General features: G+C 42.7%; 1 protein-coding gene across 1 annotated transcript in view; it reads right to left on the reverse strand.

Moving 5' to 3' along the window:
* DOCK2 (dedicator of cytokinesis 2) overlaps positions 1 to 19577 on the reverse strand; it is a 367227-nt gene that overhangs the window by 61192 nt on the left and 286458 nt on the right. Inside the window, exons 32-33 of the mRNA XM_056847921.1 lie at positions 15473 to 15621; positions 1422 to 1507 (exon numbers count right to left, since the gene is read on the reverse strand). Of these exons, the coding sequence (XP_056703899.1) occupies positions 1422 to 1507; positions 15473 to 15621 (235 nt within the window). The remainder of the gene's footprint in view (positions 1 to 1421; positions 1508 to 15472; positions 15622 to 19577) is intronic.

Raw genomic sequence — 19577 nt, forward strand, 5'->3', positions numbered from 1 at the left:
TAGGGTAATGATGCTGAAGGTGCTGGTTATTTTTTCCTGAACAGTAGTCATTTGCATGCTCACTACAAATATATCAAGAACTACATTCAAACTTTATGACAAAAGCATGCTTTTAAGGGGGGAAATATCCCAATACAAGCGAAGTACCTCCAACACAAATTTTATAATAGGATTGGAGAAAACAAACATCGCTGATAAAAGTCCTTTTTGAGAAGCAGAAATTTGGTCAAGAGTTTAAATGTGTCTGTACAAATATATCAGTTCAGAGTATATAAAATGATGATGATCTGCACTTTCAAAATCGTACAGCTTCTGGGAAAATGCCACACTCTTTCACCCTGACGTTTTTCAGTGCTGCTCAATTGAATTGTTACATGAGTTGGTAGAATCTAATGAAATCCACCATGTTATAGATTTCTATCTCTATTTCTTCCTGCCATATTGGAAACAGACAGAGTGAATAATTGGGACGTGACCCCTTTTATTCCTCCTGAAGTATCTCAGAATTTCTGTGGCACCTAAACTGAACATTTTGCAAGATGGTGATAGTAAATTGGGTTGTTGTTGTTTTTTTTTGCAGAAAGGGAGAGAAAGAAAGAGAGAGATGTAATTAAAACATAAATTTAACTTATTTGTTTAGGTGTGTGTCTTAACTATTTAGACTTATCTCTTGCCTTTTCCACAAGGGCAGGACAGGTAACAGCTAGACATAAATTAAGCAGCACCGTGCCAAGAACCAATGCAGTCCTACACATAACAGTACAACCTCAGAACATGAGAAAATGTTTGTTAGGAAGTACCCCCCATATAAATATCTCCCATTGAGAAATCTAACTAAGGGCAATATGAGATTAAACCATTAAACAGATTGTGGTTTGGTCATAAATTAATAGTGACATCCGTAATAATAGAGGCAATAAACAATAAATTCAAATGATATTTTAACATAATTGGCATTACTACAAAATAATACTAAATATACACAATCTAAGAATATCTTGGGGAGAAGGCTAGGGAGAACTCATGGTGCCAGATATTGACCTTTCAAAGGGAAAGAATCATTATGTTATAAGGCTATGTTTCTGAGGAAACCTCAAAAGTGATCCAAACTGCAATCCTGCAACATGAGAGGTGGACAATACTGTATAGCAATCTGGGTGCTAGACCACTGGAATCTCCATGTAAGAGGAGGATATACTGAGTGGGTTAGATCCTATGCCCTGCGAACAGAGCCGTGGTAGGGGATCAGTGGAAATATGTTCAAGTGCCAGTTCCAGTCATATGAGCATAAATTAGCTTAGGTAAAATGTATTAAAAAAAAAAAAAACACCCTGTATACACTTTTTAAAAAGTCAAGTTCAGAATATAGCAATATTAGAAAGAAACGTGTTAATGAAGGATATTTCCAAGGCTGCACTGACATCGACTCAAACAACTGCAGGTACTGCTCATCTCCACGGCCTCCTTCCACTTCATGGTCCAATTTTAAAATAATTTCATTCTCAAACTGTTGAGAGAGAAGAAGCAGAACTAGTAAGCAATGTACATATAGCAAGACTTTCTTGTGAGGTGTACTATCTTTGATGAAAGGACAAAGAATTCAAAACATACTTTTCTGATTATAAATAATGTCATGGTGATAAAGGTCAGAGGTTACTCAATGACACACAGTATCTTTTTTGCAATGAGATAGCATTTCATATGGGTTCAAACAGAACTGGATCTTGTGATAATAATTAATTAGCATTACTCCAATTAAACTGTTAAAATCACGGGAAGTATACATTTAGCAAAAGACTTTACAGAGTACATTTCAGACCAGCATTAAAATATTCTTAAGTGCAAGACAAAGAAAAGTAGTTATTTCAATTCCTGTCTTTGATAGATACATACAAAGAAGTCTTGCACAAAGAGCCATATCAACAAGAAGTCAGTGGATTCACTTCTGAATTACATGCTACTGATTGATCAAATGCTTGCAAGGCAGTCTTAATACTACTTAGATTTGTGTATTCAGAGCAGGCTTCAAATAAAAAGTTCCCAACTTTACTATCAGATCATCTGAGCATTGAAGTGAAATAATTTGGAAACACTTGTATTGAGATGATAATCCAAAGGCAAATGTTGTTCAGTTCTTTGAACAGCAGCTGTTGCTTTCAGTCGATGGTACACAAATCCTGGAACTCAAGTACCACAAATTCAAATATCATTATTAGGAGAACATAAGAAAAGCCATGCTGGAACAGACCAAGGGCCTATTCAGTCTAGCATTCTGCTCACACTGTGGCCAACCAGCTACCTCTAGGAAGCCCTTGTTACCCTGAGTAGGCAGTCTCTGCTTAAATTGGGGGAATTAGCTGGAGACAGAGCGAGACTGGGTAACTGGGATTGATAACCTATGTATACCAGGATCGTCTGAATGAGAACTCGTAAATGAACAGGCGGTAGTTATAATTGGAACAGGTTTTATTAAACAATAATTCTAAAAGCAATAAATATATCTTAAGCAATGAACGTGCGCACACAAAGCATACAAGATCTGAATAAGAGAAAAGGGAGGATGTTGGATAGGGTTTCAAGGATGGGTGATAGTTACCAGTCTTAAAAGGGAAAGCAGCACTGAGGAGGAAAACAACCAGTGTTTCCAGGAGCAAAAAAAAGTAAAGCCTCCATGCAAGTGGGGTGAGCGCACGGATCCAGGACACCCCACACCCAGAATGAATATTTAGACCCCACAATGGATCCTGAGGCAGTAAGAGGTAAGCTGGGAGTAAAGCGAGAGGCAAGGAATTGTTTGCTTTTCCAGAGTTCCAGCAAAAGGACAGGAGAGGTTTTAATGGGTTGTTAGGACCCATTGATTCTTACCATCTACTTCCTGTTATTTATTTATTTATTTAGTACATTTTTATCCTGCCCTTCTTCCAAAGGTTTAAGGCAGCCTACATTATTCTTTTCTTCTCCAATTATCTTCACAACAACCCTGTAAGGTAACTAAAGCTTGAAGGGAGCCCCTTCACCATATGTTCCACAGTCATTGTAGGAATATGACCCCTTGCATCTTCAGAATACAAAAGGTCCAGCACACGTATAATACAAAGTCCTTGTGTGGCAACAAAGACTTTGTATCATGTGATTCATCCCTACGTTTTAACCACTATATAACCAATGTAGTCAAGCGATTTTGTGAATTGCTTTGGAGTTCTTAACATTCAAAGAGTACTTTAAGTTATGAATAAAATATCCACAATCAGTGAAAAATGCTCAAAATGAAGTGAAATGAAATTAAGTTACTTCTGCATACCAATAATTCACCTATGATCAAGGTCTCAGAAGATATGGTGCCAAAAAAAAAGGGAAATGTCACAGAAGAAACATGGCATTTAAGATTATTATAGATAGCCAGTTTTCAACCTACCCCCACCCCTGCCCAAGACTTTTTAAACATTTAAGATCATTGATTGCTACAGTAGCTCAGGGGTACAGAAATTAAGCCAACAGAGTGAAACTATTCTAATTTGTCTCTGCGGATGAGTCTTCCTGTTATAGAACTACTGAGAAGTCAATGCATCATATTATAAAGATATGTTTTTATGTGCGTGAGAGATGCAGGCACTTACCATAAGAAGAGAATATAGCTAATTCTAAATTACTGTGAAAACAAAACACCGGGATAAATTATGGAAGCAATCAGATGAAATGAGGCATGGAAGAAAAGGGTTTGCTTTAAATCACCAAAGCTCTATAGTAAGGGTCGAGAGAACGTCATGGAATGTTCTTTGATCAAGTTTCACCGGGGTGATGAGCCACTGCTTTCATAGTTCAGTTTTTAAAGGCTTTTAATTTTATGTCCAGAGGTTACTGGTCCACGATTTTCCAGCATATATTACATCCACACCTCGACTATGCAGATATGAAGAGGAACTGAAGGGATTGTTTGCTTTTGGAGATTTGCCCTTTCTGTCAGTGCTTTTTGATGTGCCAATGAACCCACACAAGCTGGCTGTAACGTCATTTAGCTTCAGGAATTTCTGTCCAGATAAAATTTCAGTGAAGCTCGAAAGTTCAAAGTTTCACCGACAAAAGCTAACGAGGGTGTCATTTTATTCTGCTGCCTCATAATATTACTATATACAATAAAGAAACATGGGATGCGCAGAAGAGCCATCAGCTATGGGACAGCAAAGCCTCATCAAAACATCAAGGGATTTAAGTCAACTGGGAGGAAGCAAAAGATCCTGACAGCGTGCTGCTTGTCTGCGATGGTGTCAGTTAAAGGCCTGGCTAGTAACTTAAAGGAAATAAAGTATACCTGGAACATTTGCGGATGGCACCACGAAAAAGGAAAACGAACGATGAAGCAGAACAATTCAAATGGGTATAAAGCATGAAATAAAATGTTAAAAGACAAATGAGCTGATCTTGGTAAGAAAAACAAAACATATAAAGTATGTGCTAGTACTTCTACAAGTAAAGGTTAGCAATGTTGCTGGCTAGTAACGAATGTTTCTGAAAAGGAGCTGGAGGCTACAGCTGATGAAGTGACCACATGCTTTATGTTACTGCAAAGCACTGAATGGACATGGGCTAATCTTACAGCTATTGTGCTTACAGAGAACTGTGTCTAGGATTTCCAGACACACACACACACACACACACACACACACACACACACACACACACACACACATATATATATATATATATATATATATATATATATATGTATGTATATGTATATGTATATGTATATGTATATGTATATGTATATGTATATATATAATGAAAGAACTAAAACCAAATCACACACACACTAAAATCACTAGACAGGATACACAGTAAAAAATATAAGATGACAGACTACCCAGCCCTGACCTGGATGGCCCAGGCTAGCCCAATCTTGTCAGATCTTGGAAGCTAAGCAGGGATGGCCCTTGTTAGTGTTTGGATGAGAGACCACCAAGTAAGACCAGGGTCACTATGCAGAGACAGGCAATGGCAAACCACCTCTGAGTGTCTCTTGCCTTGGAAACCCTATGAGGTCGCCATAAGGCGGCTGCAACTTGACAGCACTTTCCATCACCAGGCCATCCAAGTGTTAACTGTGGATACCCTTATAACGGAAATATGGAATCATTGTTAAATATTTCTTTAGCAATATTTCTTCTTCTCCACAATAAGAATAATTTTCTGGCTGCAAGGTAAAATAAAAATCAAGGATACTGTTGAATCAATGCAGACCACAGTCAGGCCAAATATATACCTTTAAACCCCTAAATACATATTTTGTTGTGTATGGATCAGTGCTTCAATGTTAAATAACATACTGTATAGCAATTCACGTAATAACCCTTCTGCTCAGTGTAGAAGCTATTGTTCCCTGAAGATATAGCCTGCTATATTTTTGTTTTATTGGTTTTCTTCTGAATCATCACATTCTGCAGTTCTTGTCTTCAGAACTAAACAAAGTCATTTCATTTCAGATGAACTGTGAATAGCAGCCTCATAGAACGTAGTACTATAATATAATCTCTTCCTCAAAGAAGCAACGACATATAAAAACAGCACAAGCATCCATTCTAACCATGGGATTAATATTTATTATAGACACGTGTAATTGTTTCTGTGGTAGCCTTGAAAAGAACAATACAAATGCCGAGAAAAATATTTAAGTAAACAATCAGAATGATGTAAATAAAGGTCACCCTTCATGCAGAAGTAACTCTCAAACATTTTTCTACTTGAGTGCTGCAAATAACTAAATTAACTATACATGTTTTGTGTCCAGTTTTGGGCTCCACAATTTAAGAAGGATGTTGTCAAGTTGGAGCGTGTCCAGAGGAGGGAGACCAGAATGGTCAAAGGTCTGGAATCCATGCCCTATGAGGAGAGACTTAGGGAGTTGGGTTTGTTTAGTTTGGAGAAGAGAAGGTTGCGGGGAGACATGATAGCCATGTTTAAATATCTGAAGGGATGTCATGTTGATGAGGGAACTAGTTTGTTCTCTGTTGCTTCAGAGACTAGGACAGGAGTAATGGATTAAATGGATTAAGAGAAAAGTGATTCCACCTAAACATTAGGAAGAACTTCCTGACGATGAGGGCTGTTCGATGGTGGAATGCACTGCCTCGGAGGGTGGTGGAGTCCCCGTCTTTGGAGGTCTTTAAGCAGAGGCTGGATGGCCATCTGTCGAGAGTGCTTTGATTGTGGGATCCTGCATGGTGGGGGGAGGGTTGGGGTCACTGGGGATGTGGGGGGGAGGTAGCTGTTAATTTCCTGCATTGGGCAGGGGGTTGAACTAGATGACCCTGGTGGTAACTTCCAACTCTCTGATTCAATGATTCTGTGTTTAGAATACAAAGATCTTTTCAAGGTTAAGGATATTTTAAGGGTGCATTCTTTAAACCACTTAAAGAGTACTCCCAATACAGCAATTGGTCCAAAGAATCTATGGGAGGAAGAGGACTCAAATCTCATGGAAATGTTTTCTTCCTAAAGAAATTCAAGCACAATACTTAATAGAATCATATATTTAGTTATGTAGGCATCTTACATATTAAGTAAAATTGTATTTCACCAATGAGAGAATTACCATAATTCCAGTCCCCTATCCATTTGGAGAGAAGCAGACCAGTAAAGTCCCACTCACTATTGATCAGTATGCTCTCAGAGACACAAATGTGCCCTGTGGTTCTCAAGTAGTATTCACACATAGCATTCACCAGAGCACTGCAAATGCAAACTCTCCTTCTGACAGAATTTTCTAACAGGTCCAGACTCCTAGTGATGGCAACGATGGCCAAGTGGTGGATGGAGATGGATTATAGTCCCACCTGGGTGGCCAGTGTAGGGTCAGGGATACCAGGGATTGGGGGGTATGGGAGGTATAGAGTGGGAGGAGAAATTATAAGGGAAGGAGACAAAGATATGGTTATGTTTGGACTGCTTTCAATCTCCATCCCATTCCAAAATACGATGGTGGTGGGGTTAAGGTTTTAACCCCTTCTCCATCACTGATGTTGTGCAATGCCAGGTCCATAAATAATAAGACCGCTACATTGCAAAGTTATTTTGTGGCGCGAGATGTGGACCAGGTATACATGACCAAGACCCAGGAAGGTGAAACAGTCACCTTGAAAGAATTTACCTCCCCCCTCTGGGGTTTTCAGTCCCTCATCAGTTCTAGACAAAGGGTCAGGGAGGTGGCAGTGCTCATTTGGAAGTATTTCTCCTTCAGGGCAGTCCCCACCCTGATAGTGTTGGCCTGGTGAGGGATGCTGAAGATACTCTGGCTATCTTGCTGGTGTACCGACTGCCTAGTGCACCAGCAGATATCCTGCCGAGCCTAATAAAGGCAGTCTTGGAGTGGGCCTTGAGATATCCCAGGTTGATGGTACTGGGGGATTTCAATGTCCATATGGAGGCTGCTGCTTCTTCATCTTTGGATTCAGACCTAGTGTTTCCATGGCAACACTGTGACTCTCTCAGATTGTATCAGGTCCCACACACCAAGCAGGCTACAGGCTGGATTTGATCTTTACAATGGGTGCGGATATAGGGTTGATCTCTATGGATAGAGTGCCATGGTTGGACCACTTTGCCCTGAAGGCCCATCTGGGTCCCCCAGCCTCCTGCTACATAGGTGCCAAGTAGATTTATGCTTTCCCATGGAGACTTATGGATCCAATAGGTTTCCAGAATTCTTTGTGGGATCCGATACCCTCCGACGATTCATTGGATAAGCTAATGGATGACTAGCATAACCATCTTTCGGAGGCCATTGTCAGGATCAATCCCCAACATCCTCTTCACCCCTGCTCTAAATTATCCCCCTGGTATACCACAGGGCTAAGGGAGAAGAAAAGGGAGCTTAGATGACTAGAGCAAGTTTTGCAGTGAACTTGAAATGAAGCCAAAAGAGCATCTTATAGGGTGTTTATGAGATCCTATGAGGGGCAGCGAAGGCTGCTAAGAAGGACTAATATGTGGCCTCCATTGCATCTGAGAACTCTTGCCCACACAATTGTTTAGGGTAATTTGGCCACTTACGTTCCTCTTATGGGACTCTCAAAATATTAGCAATTTGGCTATTATCTCCACCCCCTTGAAGAAATGGCATCAATCTTGGATTGCTGGCCCCCTTCATTGTTATCTCGGGCTACAGCCGCCTGGTAGAAACACCCTAAGTTAAATTAGTTGATACGGCGCAGTGGATGTACAAGCGGAAGAGGTTCATGTCTTCATGATTGCCCAGACATAAGTTACTGGTGACCTTTGAAACCTCCTCCACAGCCTTAGACTTATTATGTCAGCGGGCTGTCTGCTGCAATCATTGTGTCATAATGAGGAAGTTTGGGTTAGCAGGCAGAAAACAGATGCAGGTCTGGCAGCTGCCCGGCTGCCCGATCCACTTTCTGTTTCTTTTCTTCCCTGTGTTTCTGGTTTTGAGAGGGGCGGAGGCAGGGAGTTCATTCCCAGCACCCTGCTACCTGAGATACTCTTTTGCTGGAGAAGTAGGGTTGCTAAGTCCCTCTTCCCCACCAATGGGAGATTTTTGGGGCGGAGCCTGAGGAGGGCATGATTTTGGTAGGGGAGGGACTTTAATGCTCGAGAGCCCAATCGCCAAAGTGGCCATTTTCTCCAGGTGAACTGATCCCTATTGGCTGGAGATCAGTTGTAATAGCAGATCTCCAGCTAGTACCTGGAAGTTGGCAACCCTATGGAGAAGTCAGAGATTACATCTGGGACCTTTTGCAAGTAAACAGTATATTCTACCACTGAGCTGCAGTTCATTCCCTTCTTCCATCACTGGCTTTTGTTCCTCAAGTTAATAACATTTCTCAGCCTCTCTCAGTCAAGGCATTACTCTTTCATTCTCTACATTTCTACCTTAAAAGTCCATTTATTTATTTTAAAAAAAAACTTTACCACACATACCACCATTTACCACACACCACAATTTACCACACACATTTAACTCTTTCTTTCTTCAACCACTTAATGCTTCTCTACTAGTGCACACAGATCTCTGCTATTATTTTCTCCTTTCCCTTCATCTTTGTCCTCTGTTACCTATACTGTATTCCTCGTAGGGAGGAAACATGTCACTTCTATGTTCTGGGCAGCCTTTCAGAGAGGCTTGAGGTGATTAATTATCCTACTGAGTCTCTCATCAACAACGCCTAGTCTAGGAAACACCACAGTCTCCTTGACCTTCCTTTCTCCGTAAGGCTAGCTGGATTTGATTCCTTCTGACAGAGACTTCAAAACAACACTGCTTACATGTCTTCTAAAACTACATTTCATTCATGACACCTCTCCCAAAATCACATTTCAAAATAATGCACTAACCAGACAGGAGAAGCTCGTTTTCTTCTCTTTCACTTTCCTGGCATTAAGGGAACAACGGTCAGTCTTTTACAATGTGTAAGAAGCCACTCTGAGCCCCACTTTGGTGGGGGGACAGAGGGATATAAAGTGAATAAATAAATAAATACATAAATGGTTACCATTGGATTATGGATTCCTCTCATACTGCAAGTCCAAATTAGCTTTGCCAGTCTAGCAAGATAACAGTGTCGCATTCACCTGTAACTGTTGTTCATCAGGTGGTCTTCTGTGCAGGAACACATGGGTAACTGTGCAGGCTAGCCACGGAGAACAGGCTACAAAGCTTCTAGAAGGATCAGCTCCGAAGGAATGGTCCCCCCTCCTCTCTGTACATCTCTGAACTAACTTCGGTCCCTGTTCTGATCTTGCTTGCAATTGAACATCATAGAAATGTCAGATTGTACCACTTGCATTTCTTTGAGCCTAGTTACATTTTTGTCTATGTCAGTGTATTTATCTTTGCCAACTGAGGATGCATGTCATGAACTAGATGAAGTGGACCTCTAGTTCATGAATGCTTATGTCACAATAAATCTATTATTTAATAATCAAAATACTCATTTTTGCATTAACAGACAAACTCAATGTCCTTCTAGAATTTGGACCAATGAATGCCATGTGCCTACTCATCTCTTCCATATTTACCTTTAAGTTTTATCATTTAAAAATAAGTTCCCAGCATTCCAACACATTTGAATTCAGAACAGAGCTATGTTTAACACACTTCTACTATACTTAAAATACATGTTTTCATCCACTAGGCCCAAGAAGGGAAAGACTGTGGCTCTATGACAGAGCATGTGCTGCACATGAAAAAGGTCCCAGATTCATTCTGGAGCATCTCCATTTAAAAGGCACAGGTAGTTGAAGATGTGAAAGTATCTGAGACCCTGGAAGGCTGCTGCCAGTCAGAGTAGGCAATACTAACCTGGATAGACCAATGGAATGACTCAGTAGAAGGCAGCTTAGTGTCTCCTGGAATTACAGCTGATCTCCAGACCACTGAGATCAGTTCACCTGGAGAAAATGGCTGCCATGGAGGGTTGACTCTATAGAGTTATGCCCTGCTGAGGTCCCTCCCTTCCCCAAACTCCACTCTCCACAGGCTCTACCTCCAGTGTGGTGTAGTGGTTAATAGCGGTGGACTCTGATCTGGTGAACCCGGTTGGTTTCCCCACTCCTACACATGAAGCCTGCTGGGTGACCTTGGGACAGTCACAGTTCTCTCCGAACTCTCTCAGCCCCACCTACCTCACAGGGTGTCTGTTGTGGAGGGGGGAAGGGAAAGTGATTGTAAGCCACTTTGAGACTCCTTAAAGGTAGAGAAAATCGGAGTATAAAAACCAACTCTTCTTCTTCTCCAAATATTCATTTCCCAAGAGTTGGCAAGCCTACCCTTGCCTGTCCTCTCCCTTTTTATATTTCTCTGGCTCCACTGTACTAATAGCTGCTTCCTCCCACCTCCAGTCCCCAAAGCAGCCCCTGTGACAGTTTGCTTTAAAGCTTTTTTGGAGCTATACAATAGGGAGTTATGACATGGGTGCACAACTATAAAGTGGAACTCTGCAAGTGGCCCCAGCAAATAAACTGGCACCGGTCTCGTTCACAGTCTGTTGCAAAGAATGCAAGAAAATGAAGTTAAATTGAGTGCACCAACAATGGGAGGCATTAGAAAGAATCCCAAGACAGCTATATAAAGACATCCCCTTACTACACATATGAAAGAGAAAGAGTAAAAGCACTTCTCACTGCTATCAGTGAACGCAAGCAGCACGTCAACTGACACATGGGAAGGGATGGAACAAAATCAGCACCATCTGACAGTATATATGAGCCATTGTGATCTTTCTGGACAGACGCAGAAAGAAAGGGGGGGGAACCTCTACTGCTCCCTTTCTAATAGAATCATCCCAGAGTTAATTTCATCCTATTTTGTTGTCTGAAAGGATGCCCTCCCTCTCTGGCTAATTTTAGGCCTGGTGACAGCTCAAAGCAGAGCCCACACTGACAGCAGCAGGATGAGCATAATAAGCGGATTATTTAAACGCTGTCCAACTAGCAGGAGGGGCTAGGTAAAAACGTACCCCTCCTCCTCCTGGCACATGAGGGAAATAGTGACTCGTGCCCAGAGAGTGGGGTCTGGACCATCATGGAGGTGAAGCAAGTGGCAATTCGGAGGCGCTACTTGTGCTGCAAGAGCGATCTTCCTTTACTTCCCAAGAGGTTCAGTGACAGAGAAGAAAGGGATCCGTGTCAGAGCCTGTGTGGCCTCCAGGCTGACAGAAACAATAGGAGTCAGGGGATTAAAGTGAAAGGCTGCGCCAGGGAGGGATAGGAGCATTTTCCTACCCTGGGCCAGAAAAAAAGTCTGTGAAAAACATCAAGTCAGAAGGAGAATACACATGTCTTTTTAAAAAAAAAAAATATTCTGTATATAGGGGTATAGTCTTCTCAAAGAGGTACCTGTGTTACACTTTCCCACAGTACAATCATGAGATATGGTTGTCATTTTCACCTGTGCAGAGCCCAGAATAAACATTCGAAGTCAATACTGTAATTGTCGCTTTTCTAGCAACTGCCAGGAAAGAAAATTTTAGAATATCCTTGCAGCTGGTAAAAATATGTAATGGGATGCTGAATGTTGGAGATCGGCAACATGAATAGGCATGGCTTACTGTGACAGAAATACTATTATGCCTTTGACTTAATCTTTTCTAAGCTAATCTTTTAAAAAGGTAAATCTAAACACCCCATGACTGTTTTCCAACCATGTTTAATAAGTGTTGTAGAGAGTTTCCCTCTTTTTTTTTTTTAAGGCAAAACATTTGGATCTTTTCTTTCTGGCACTTTCAGAGGGTAGCCGTGTTGGTCTGGATTTGAGTCCAGTAGCATCTCAGAGACCAACAAAGTTTTCAGGGTATAAGCTTTCGAGAGTCGAAGCTCCCTTCATACTATGAAAGACAAGATATTTAATATTTCAAAAATCATGACCCAATCTGGATGATGGTTTCTAGAGGACTCAATCATAGGAATTTTTCCAAAGTGTATTTCATTTTAGCTCATGAACTGTTAAAAGGCATGTTCTGAAAACCAAAAGTGCGTCTCTGGATATTTTCTTCCAGTTCAAAGGAGCCCTGATGTGACCACAAAGGGAATCTCCAGGGTACTGCAACAGGCTGAAGCACTCTTAACAAGGAGACAAAGCATACTGTGTCAGAACTAGGGTTGCCAACCTCCAGGTACTAGCTGAAGATCTCCTGCTATTACAACTGATCTCCAGCCAATAGAGATCAGTTCACCTGGAGAAAACGGCTGTTTGGGCAATTGGACTCTATGGCATTGAAGTCCCTCCCCAAACCCTGCCTTCCTCAGGCTCCACGCTAAAAACCTCCCACCGGTGGTGAAGAGGGACCTGGCAACCCTAGTCAGAATGCTCCCCACAATAGATTTACTCATCTATCATTTCAGCAAACCCCTGTCAAAATGAAGCATTTCACCAAATGGTGATCTACCCCTAAGAACATGGTCCAGCCTGCCATATGTCCCTTGTTATGTCATACCTAGTCTAGTATTGTCTACCTTGGCAGCACCTCTGTAGGATATCAGGTAGCATTCTTTCCCAATAAAATATCTGCTCCACCACCAAGCTATGGCCCATCCTTGGGCTCAGCATTAGGAATGCTATAACACTGAAGGAAAGTCTTCTAAAATTTAGATATTTAAGGAGCAATCTTATGCAAGTCTACTCAGAATTAAGACTCATGTGATTCAATGGTGCTTAATCCCAAGAAAGAGTCGTTTGGATTGTAACCTTGGTGACTCAATTGTATGTTAACTGCGTGCCTAAACATCTCCTAGACTATTCCAACAGTATTCTTTGAAGCAGCTGCTTTGAGTTACATTTCAGGACTTTTTGTCTACCTGTTTGTTTGGTTGATCCCCAAGATAAATAGTTACATGCCAGGAATAAGAAGCAATAATTAAAAAAGGAAATAGAGGACTATGAAGACAAGGGAAGAACAGATGCAGAACAAAATGGTTTTCAGTCCTGGACTCGGGCCAAAAGCTTTGTGCTCTGTTTGGGCAATTGGACAACAATAATTCCACCTGGCAGATTGTCCCAGGCTCAGTTGATATAATCACAATGTCTTAAATAAAATGAAACACACACATGTGCCCCAGCCACAAACCACGCTGAATGCTTCTTTCAACTGAGAAAGCAAATACTGAACTGTTAACATCAGTCTTTTGGCATGAAATCTACCAATAAATAGAGTCATCATTATGAATTTACTGTGGCCTGCATCACAATTGCTGTTTCAACCCGCAATTGTGTTTCAGCTGCCATTGAATTAACCACCAGACAAAAGCTGTAAAACATTTTAAAAATCTAAATTGTAAATAACAAATGAAGCAACACCATCAACACAATAATACTGTTGACAATAACACACAACTAACAACAACAACAATAGGTGATTTGATGGAGGCATTATTTACTTGGGGAATGTGGAATGGTATAATACAACCCGTTCTTGTCAGATCTCAAAAGCTGAGCAGGGTCAGCACTTAGGAAGAATTTGCAGAGGCAGGCATTGGCAAACCACCTCTGCTTAATCACTTGCCATGGAAACCCTATGGGGTTGCCCTAAGTACACTGCAACTTGACGGCACTTTACATACACACACACACACACAAGTAACTTGAAAGCTAAGATGTCACAAAACAAACAAACAATATATAATACAAGCAAGAGGAGAACTGAATGAGATAGAGGGGGAAAGATATTTGCGGCCCCAGCCCCATGGGGGGACGGGGCGGGGGGAACGGGGAACGGCCATCCCGAGGGGGTACCCATCCTGGTGAAGGACGGTGTGATCTTACCCAAGGAGACTAGTACGCGGTAGCTGGATTAAACAGGCCACAACTTTATTGATTACAGCGTTAGGCATTGGCAAGCATGGAGGGCGGGATCCAGGGATCAGCTGACCCGACTGCCAGCTGATCTCCCCTGCGCCCAACCCGCCTGCTGGGCGCAGCCTGAGATGGCAGTATGCTGGGACCCACGTGGCGGCAGCCAACTGTGTGGTCCCTGCCACTTGGGAGGAGGCCAAACCGCAGCCCCCGAGAAAGGCTTAACCATTCCTGGCCTCCCCCCAAAACCCCTTATTAGGGTCCCCAGAATGGGAAGCGGGGCACGCAGGCCATCTTTCCCCCAAACTGGATCCGGCCCCATGCCCAAACCGCCAACACTAGTTGTGACAGATGCGCAGCAACCCCATGCACCAGGGGAGGGTGGGCAGGACAAGCGGCGTGGGGGGGGAAAGGAATGGTCCCTGGTCAGGGGAGGGGTCGCCTTTTATCCCCCCTCTCAGGACACCGGCCGGCGTGCGCCCTATTGGGCCGTGGTGGGCCCCGTGACCCCTGTGGAGCCCGCTGAAACCTGGCAAGGGGGCAGCCCGGTCGCGGGGGCGGCCCGGCCGCGGGGGCGGCCGGGAGCTGGTGGCTGCCATTGACCCTCTTGGCTGCCTCACGCAGGACTCTGCCGCCCACCCCACCCCCGGGGGCCGGCCGGGGGCCTCCCTCCGCCCCCCCCCGCGCCATCCGGAACAGGCACCGCTGCCCAGATCGGCCGCAGCTATGGTAAGTGGGCACCGCCCCCCCCACCGCTCCCCCCGACCCTCACCCCCCGCGGGCCCGCAAACCCGGACCCCCCCCAATCGGGATCCGCTTCTATGCAGTAACTCTATTTCAACGTTTCATATCAATGCTTTCCATTCCATTCCTTACAAAATGGCCTACTTATTTAATATTCTATTAGGATAGCCCTTAAATATGATCATTTGCATGATATATTTGTGACAAGAAAAGGTCACTTTAAGTCACTTTTGACAAAGTCAGTCTTTCACAACTTTTCCCCACAGGTAATAGCTCTTTGCTTTCCACCGAATTGTGTATTTCGGAAGGAAGGGTATTGTGGAATGATCACAAGTACCTGTTTGCATTATACATCCGTCCATTATTGCAGTTATTTAAATGTCACAGCAGCTAAGACTAATGAACATTATGCAACACTTAAACTACCTTTCTGAATTCTCCAGTTTTTTGATATTCACACAGCATCATATCAAAAAAGATTGGGATGGTCGCTTTCCGAAGTACAGCTTCTGGAATAAGGGTCATTTCTAAGATTGGTCCAACCATTCCTGGAATAAAGCGGATTTTATTCTGCCCTAGAGAGAATAAAACAGAATTAAAAAGAGAATTAAAATTTTGTTTATGGAGGCAATGCATATGAGTAATATGGATAATTAAAACCCTGTTAGAACCTATCAGTTTCAATAATGCATTCATAATTACTTTTCTTTCATTAAAAATACCTTCCAAGAGGCTGTGGATTCAATTTAACATCACCTGAAAAACCAGCTACTTTTAAAAGGGCAGCAAATGCAGTCATATATCAGTTCTATAGGTGCAGCTACTTGTTCCAACACATGCTGATTCTTTGCATGGTAAAGATCTATTCACTGTGGCCCAGATAGACCAGGCTAGACCAGTCTCATCAGATCTTGGAAGCTAAGCAGGGTCAGTCCTGGTTAGTATTTGGATGGGAGACCACCAAGAAAGACCATGATCGAGGTGCCGAAGTAGGCAATGGCAACAAAACGAGACTAGAATTACAAAAGTTAGAAAAACGCTGCAAAAGGAAAAGGTATCAGACATGAATGGTGGCAATGCTTACCTTTTCCCTTCATTTTATTTTATGGCTCGGAGGACAGATCAACCTCCTTGGGTCACCACAGTCCCACATGTGAACCCTTGCCTTTGAAGCTCAGTTGTGTGTAGGATTGCCACTTCTGGGTTGGGAAACACCTGGAGATTTTGGGGGTGGAATCTGAAGAGGGCAAGGTTTGGGGAGGGACTTCAGTGGGGTATAATGCCATAGGCCATTTATGCTTGGTAATTAGCAGCGTGTTCCAGGCTGAAGTGCCCCGCATAGGAAGTGACTGTGAAGCCGGCGCATACCTGCTTCACATTTCTTAAGAGCCTTTTAAACGCGACCTTTTGTGTTTGCTCCGCCTCCGCCTTGAAGAATCCCCTCAAGGAAGCATGCAAAATGACAGCTGTGTGTTAGCTATGCAAACGACGGTTGGCTAATGGAAAGAACAAAGGAGCAGGCGAGTGGGGGTGTGTGGAATGTCTCCTTTTGCATCAGGACCGTGAATAGGCATTTTAAAGGTCGCATTTTTAAAAAGAGCTTTGAGCGAGCATCAAAATTGACCCTGCATAAATCGCCATAGAGTCCACCTTCCAGAGCGGCCATTTTCTCCACTTGAACTGATCTCCATTGTCTGGAGATAAGTTGTAATCCCAGGAGATCTCCAGCCACCACCCGGAGGTCAGCAACCTTAGTTGCGTGTACATGAAGTACTTCCAGCACTTGACAGAAGCACTATAACCGTCCCTTTAAACTGTGGACTGGGGTGGGCAGATGGTCACTCGGAAACAATCAGTCACTCTCCATGCTATTAAAAGTAGCACTCCTTTAATGCTGCTTGAATCTCTTTCTTATCCTTCGCTTTAAAGCTACTGGAACAACTTCACTCCTTCTTCTCTTTTGTGCAAAGGAGGAAGAAGCACATGCCTATATGCACCGCCTCTCTGAATGGGAAAATGACAGCACCAACATTCTTTCCCATCCCCCTCCTTACGCACCTCTGCCCTGGATGGGAACACAGCATGCTATTGACTCTTTCCCCTGCATCACAGCTGCAAATTTTCTCTTCCCTGGAAATTAAGCTTCACAGCAAATTAAGTTGTGGGTGGATTTGCCCCAGCCCCCACCTTGCTTCAAATGAAGCGTGAGGCTCCACTGGATGCAGAAAAAACAAAGCAGCCAATCAGATGAGGGCAGCTGCCCATTTTGCCCAAATGCTCCCTCTCACCTTCAGTCTTCTTGTTGCAGCGGGCCTACCTATCCTCCCTGGGGGCAGCATAAGATTAGCTGGTTGCTATATAGGTCCAAGCCCTGACCTGGATGGCCCAGGCTAGCCTGATCTCGTCAGATCTCAGAAGCTAAGCAGAGTCAGCCCTGGTTAGTATTTGGATGGGAGACCACCAAGGAAGTCCAGGGTTGCTGTGCAGAGGAAGGCGTCGGCAAACCACCTCTGTTCGTCTCTTGCCATGAAAACCCCAAAAAGGGGTCGCCATAAGTCGGCTGCGACTTGAAGGCACTTTACACACACATATAGGTCCAAACAGGAATTTTGGGGGGTTCCTAGAAATTGGCTGGGCCTCTTTTTTGCCTGCTTCATGCTATTTCAGAGGCATTGGGTTTCCTCATTAAATAAGCTGGGTTTTAATAACTGGTTAAGCCACAACTAGTTGATAGTAGGGTTGCCAACCTCCAGGTAATTAGCAAAAAATAGACACTGCTGTACAAATGTTAGTTACAACCCAAAAAATACAGTCACAACTTAATATAGATGCAAATTCTTTGTTACAAAAATTGTCAACACACCCCTATAAACTATACAATCCACCAACTAGTGTACATATACAAAGTATCAAAAAGGTACAAGATCTTTCTTATATCAGATAAGTATAATAAATTTTGTTTTACTCTAGTTAACAATATTATCTATAAAAGACTAATCATATATGAATTCTTGTTTCAGATGCCAGGTAGAAGAGGAAGATGGCCGTGTCTTTCTTCTTCAGTTCCTCTTCAGACCCTTAAGTTTACCAGTTGGTATATTCCTTCATTTTTAAATAAGTTCTTTCCTTTACTCAAAAGCTCCCCATGGGTAGTTCAAAAACAAATTCTCTGCTCCTTCAGGCTAGTCAGGTTCCAAGAAGAAACAAACGGCCGTCTTCCTCTTCTACCTGGCATCTGAAACAAGAATTCATATATGATTAGTCTTTTATAGACAATATTGTTAACTAGAGTAAAAACAAAATATTTATTATACTTATCTGATATAAGAAAGATCTTGTACCTTTTTGATACTTTGTACATGTACACTAGTTGGTGGATTGTATAGTTTATAGGGGTGTGTTGACAATTTTTGTAACAAAGAATTTGCATCTATATTAAGTTGTGACTGTATTTTTTGGGTTGTAACCTCCAGGTAATAGCTGGAGATCTCCTGCTATTACAACTGATCTCCAGCCAATAGAGATCAGTTCACCTGGAGAAAATGGCTGCTTTGGTCATTGGACTCTATCAAATTGAAGTCCCTCCCCTCTCCAAATCCCGCCCTCCTCAGGCTCCACCCCAAAAACCTCCCGCCGGTGGCAAAGAGGGACCTGACAACCCTAGTTGGCAGAAATAGGGTGGGTTGCTTTGGATAGATCAGGTTAATTGGCAAGCCTACTGAGACATCTGCATGATGGAGGGTGTGTCCGGAATAGGTCATCACATGCCTAGTGCAGGTCACCCTCAAAATCGTCAGCTTACTGAAATAAGCAGTGACATAGACCAGCCATTTTATGTAAACTGAATACAGTTAAATAAACTAGTTGAACCCACGGTTGTGTTGTGGGGTGCCGGGACAAACACAGAAGGACCTGTATATTTTTCCCCTGCAGGGTGTTACAACGGGGTGGGTGTGGTGGTTTGCTTTGGGAAAAGAGCAGGGGGAAAGTTTCCCCACCCGAGCACTGCAAACCTACTATAAAATGCTGCAATTTTATAGAAGTCACCATTTTGTGACTGGCTCCACCCACCAAGCAATCTTTTCTTGACTGATAGCTCCCAAGGCTCATGAAAAAATGTCACTCTCAGAAATATAAAGCCTACCTGGCTTCTGCTGAGTAGAATACACAGTATTACATAGATATTGCTATCATCAGCATCCTAGCAATGGTTATGCACGGGACTCAGCTTTAAATCTGCTACATTTGAAGCTTAAGGAGGTAGATCTAATAGCATCTAAAGCAGTCATGTGAAACAGCAAAATGAATACAGGCTTTCACATACAGCCAGTGTTCCAGTTTCAAACATCTTCACTGCTGCCAGTGCTTGGAAAGGGAAATAATTGGAAACAATAGATTTCCTCACCCCTACCCATCAAAACCAATCCATCAGCCAACTTTTATAGTAGCCACTTGACATGTTCTCTTGTCTCCATCACAATGGACAAAACTTATCTGCCTCCATTCCTGGATGAATAATGTCAACCATTAG

This window comes from Euleptes europaea, chromosome 1 (genome assembly GCF_029931775.1).
Source record: "Euleptes europaea isolate rEulEur1 chromosome 1, rEulEur1.hap1, whole genome shotgun sequence".
In the NCBI taxonomy this organism is placed as follows: domain Eukaryota; kingdom Metazoa; phylum Chordata; class Lepidosauria; order Squamata; family Sphaerodactylidae; genus Euleptes; species Euleptes europaea.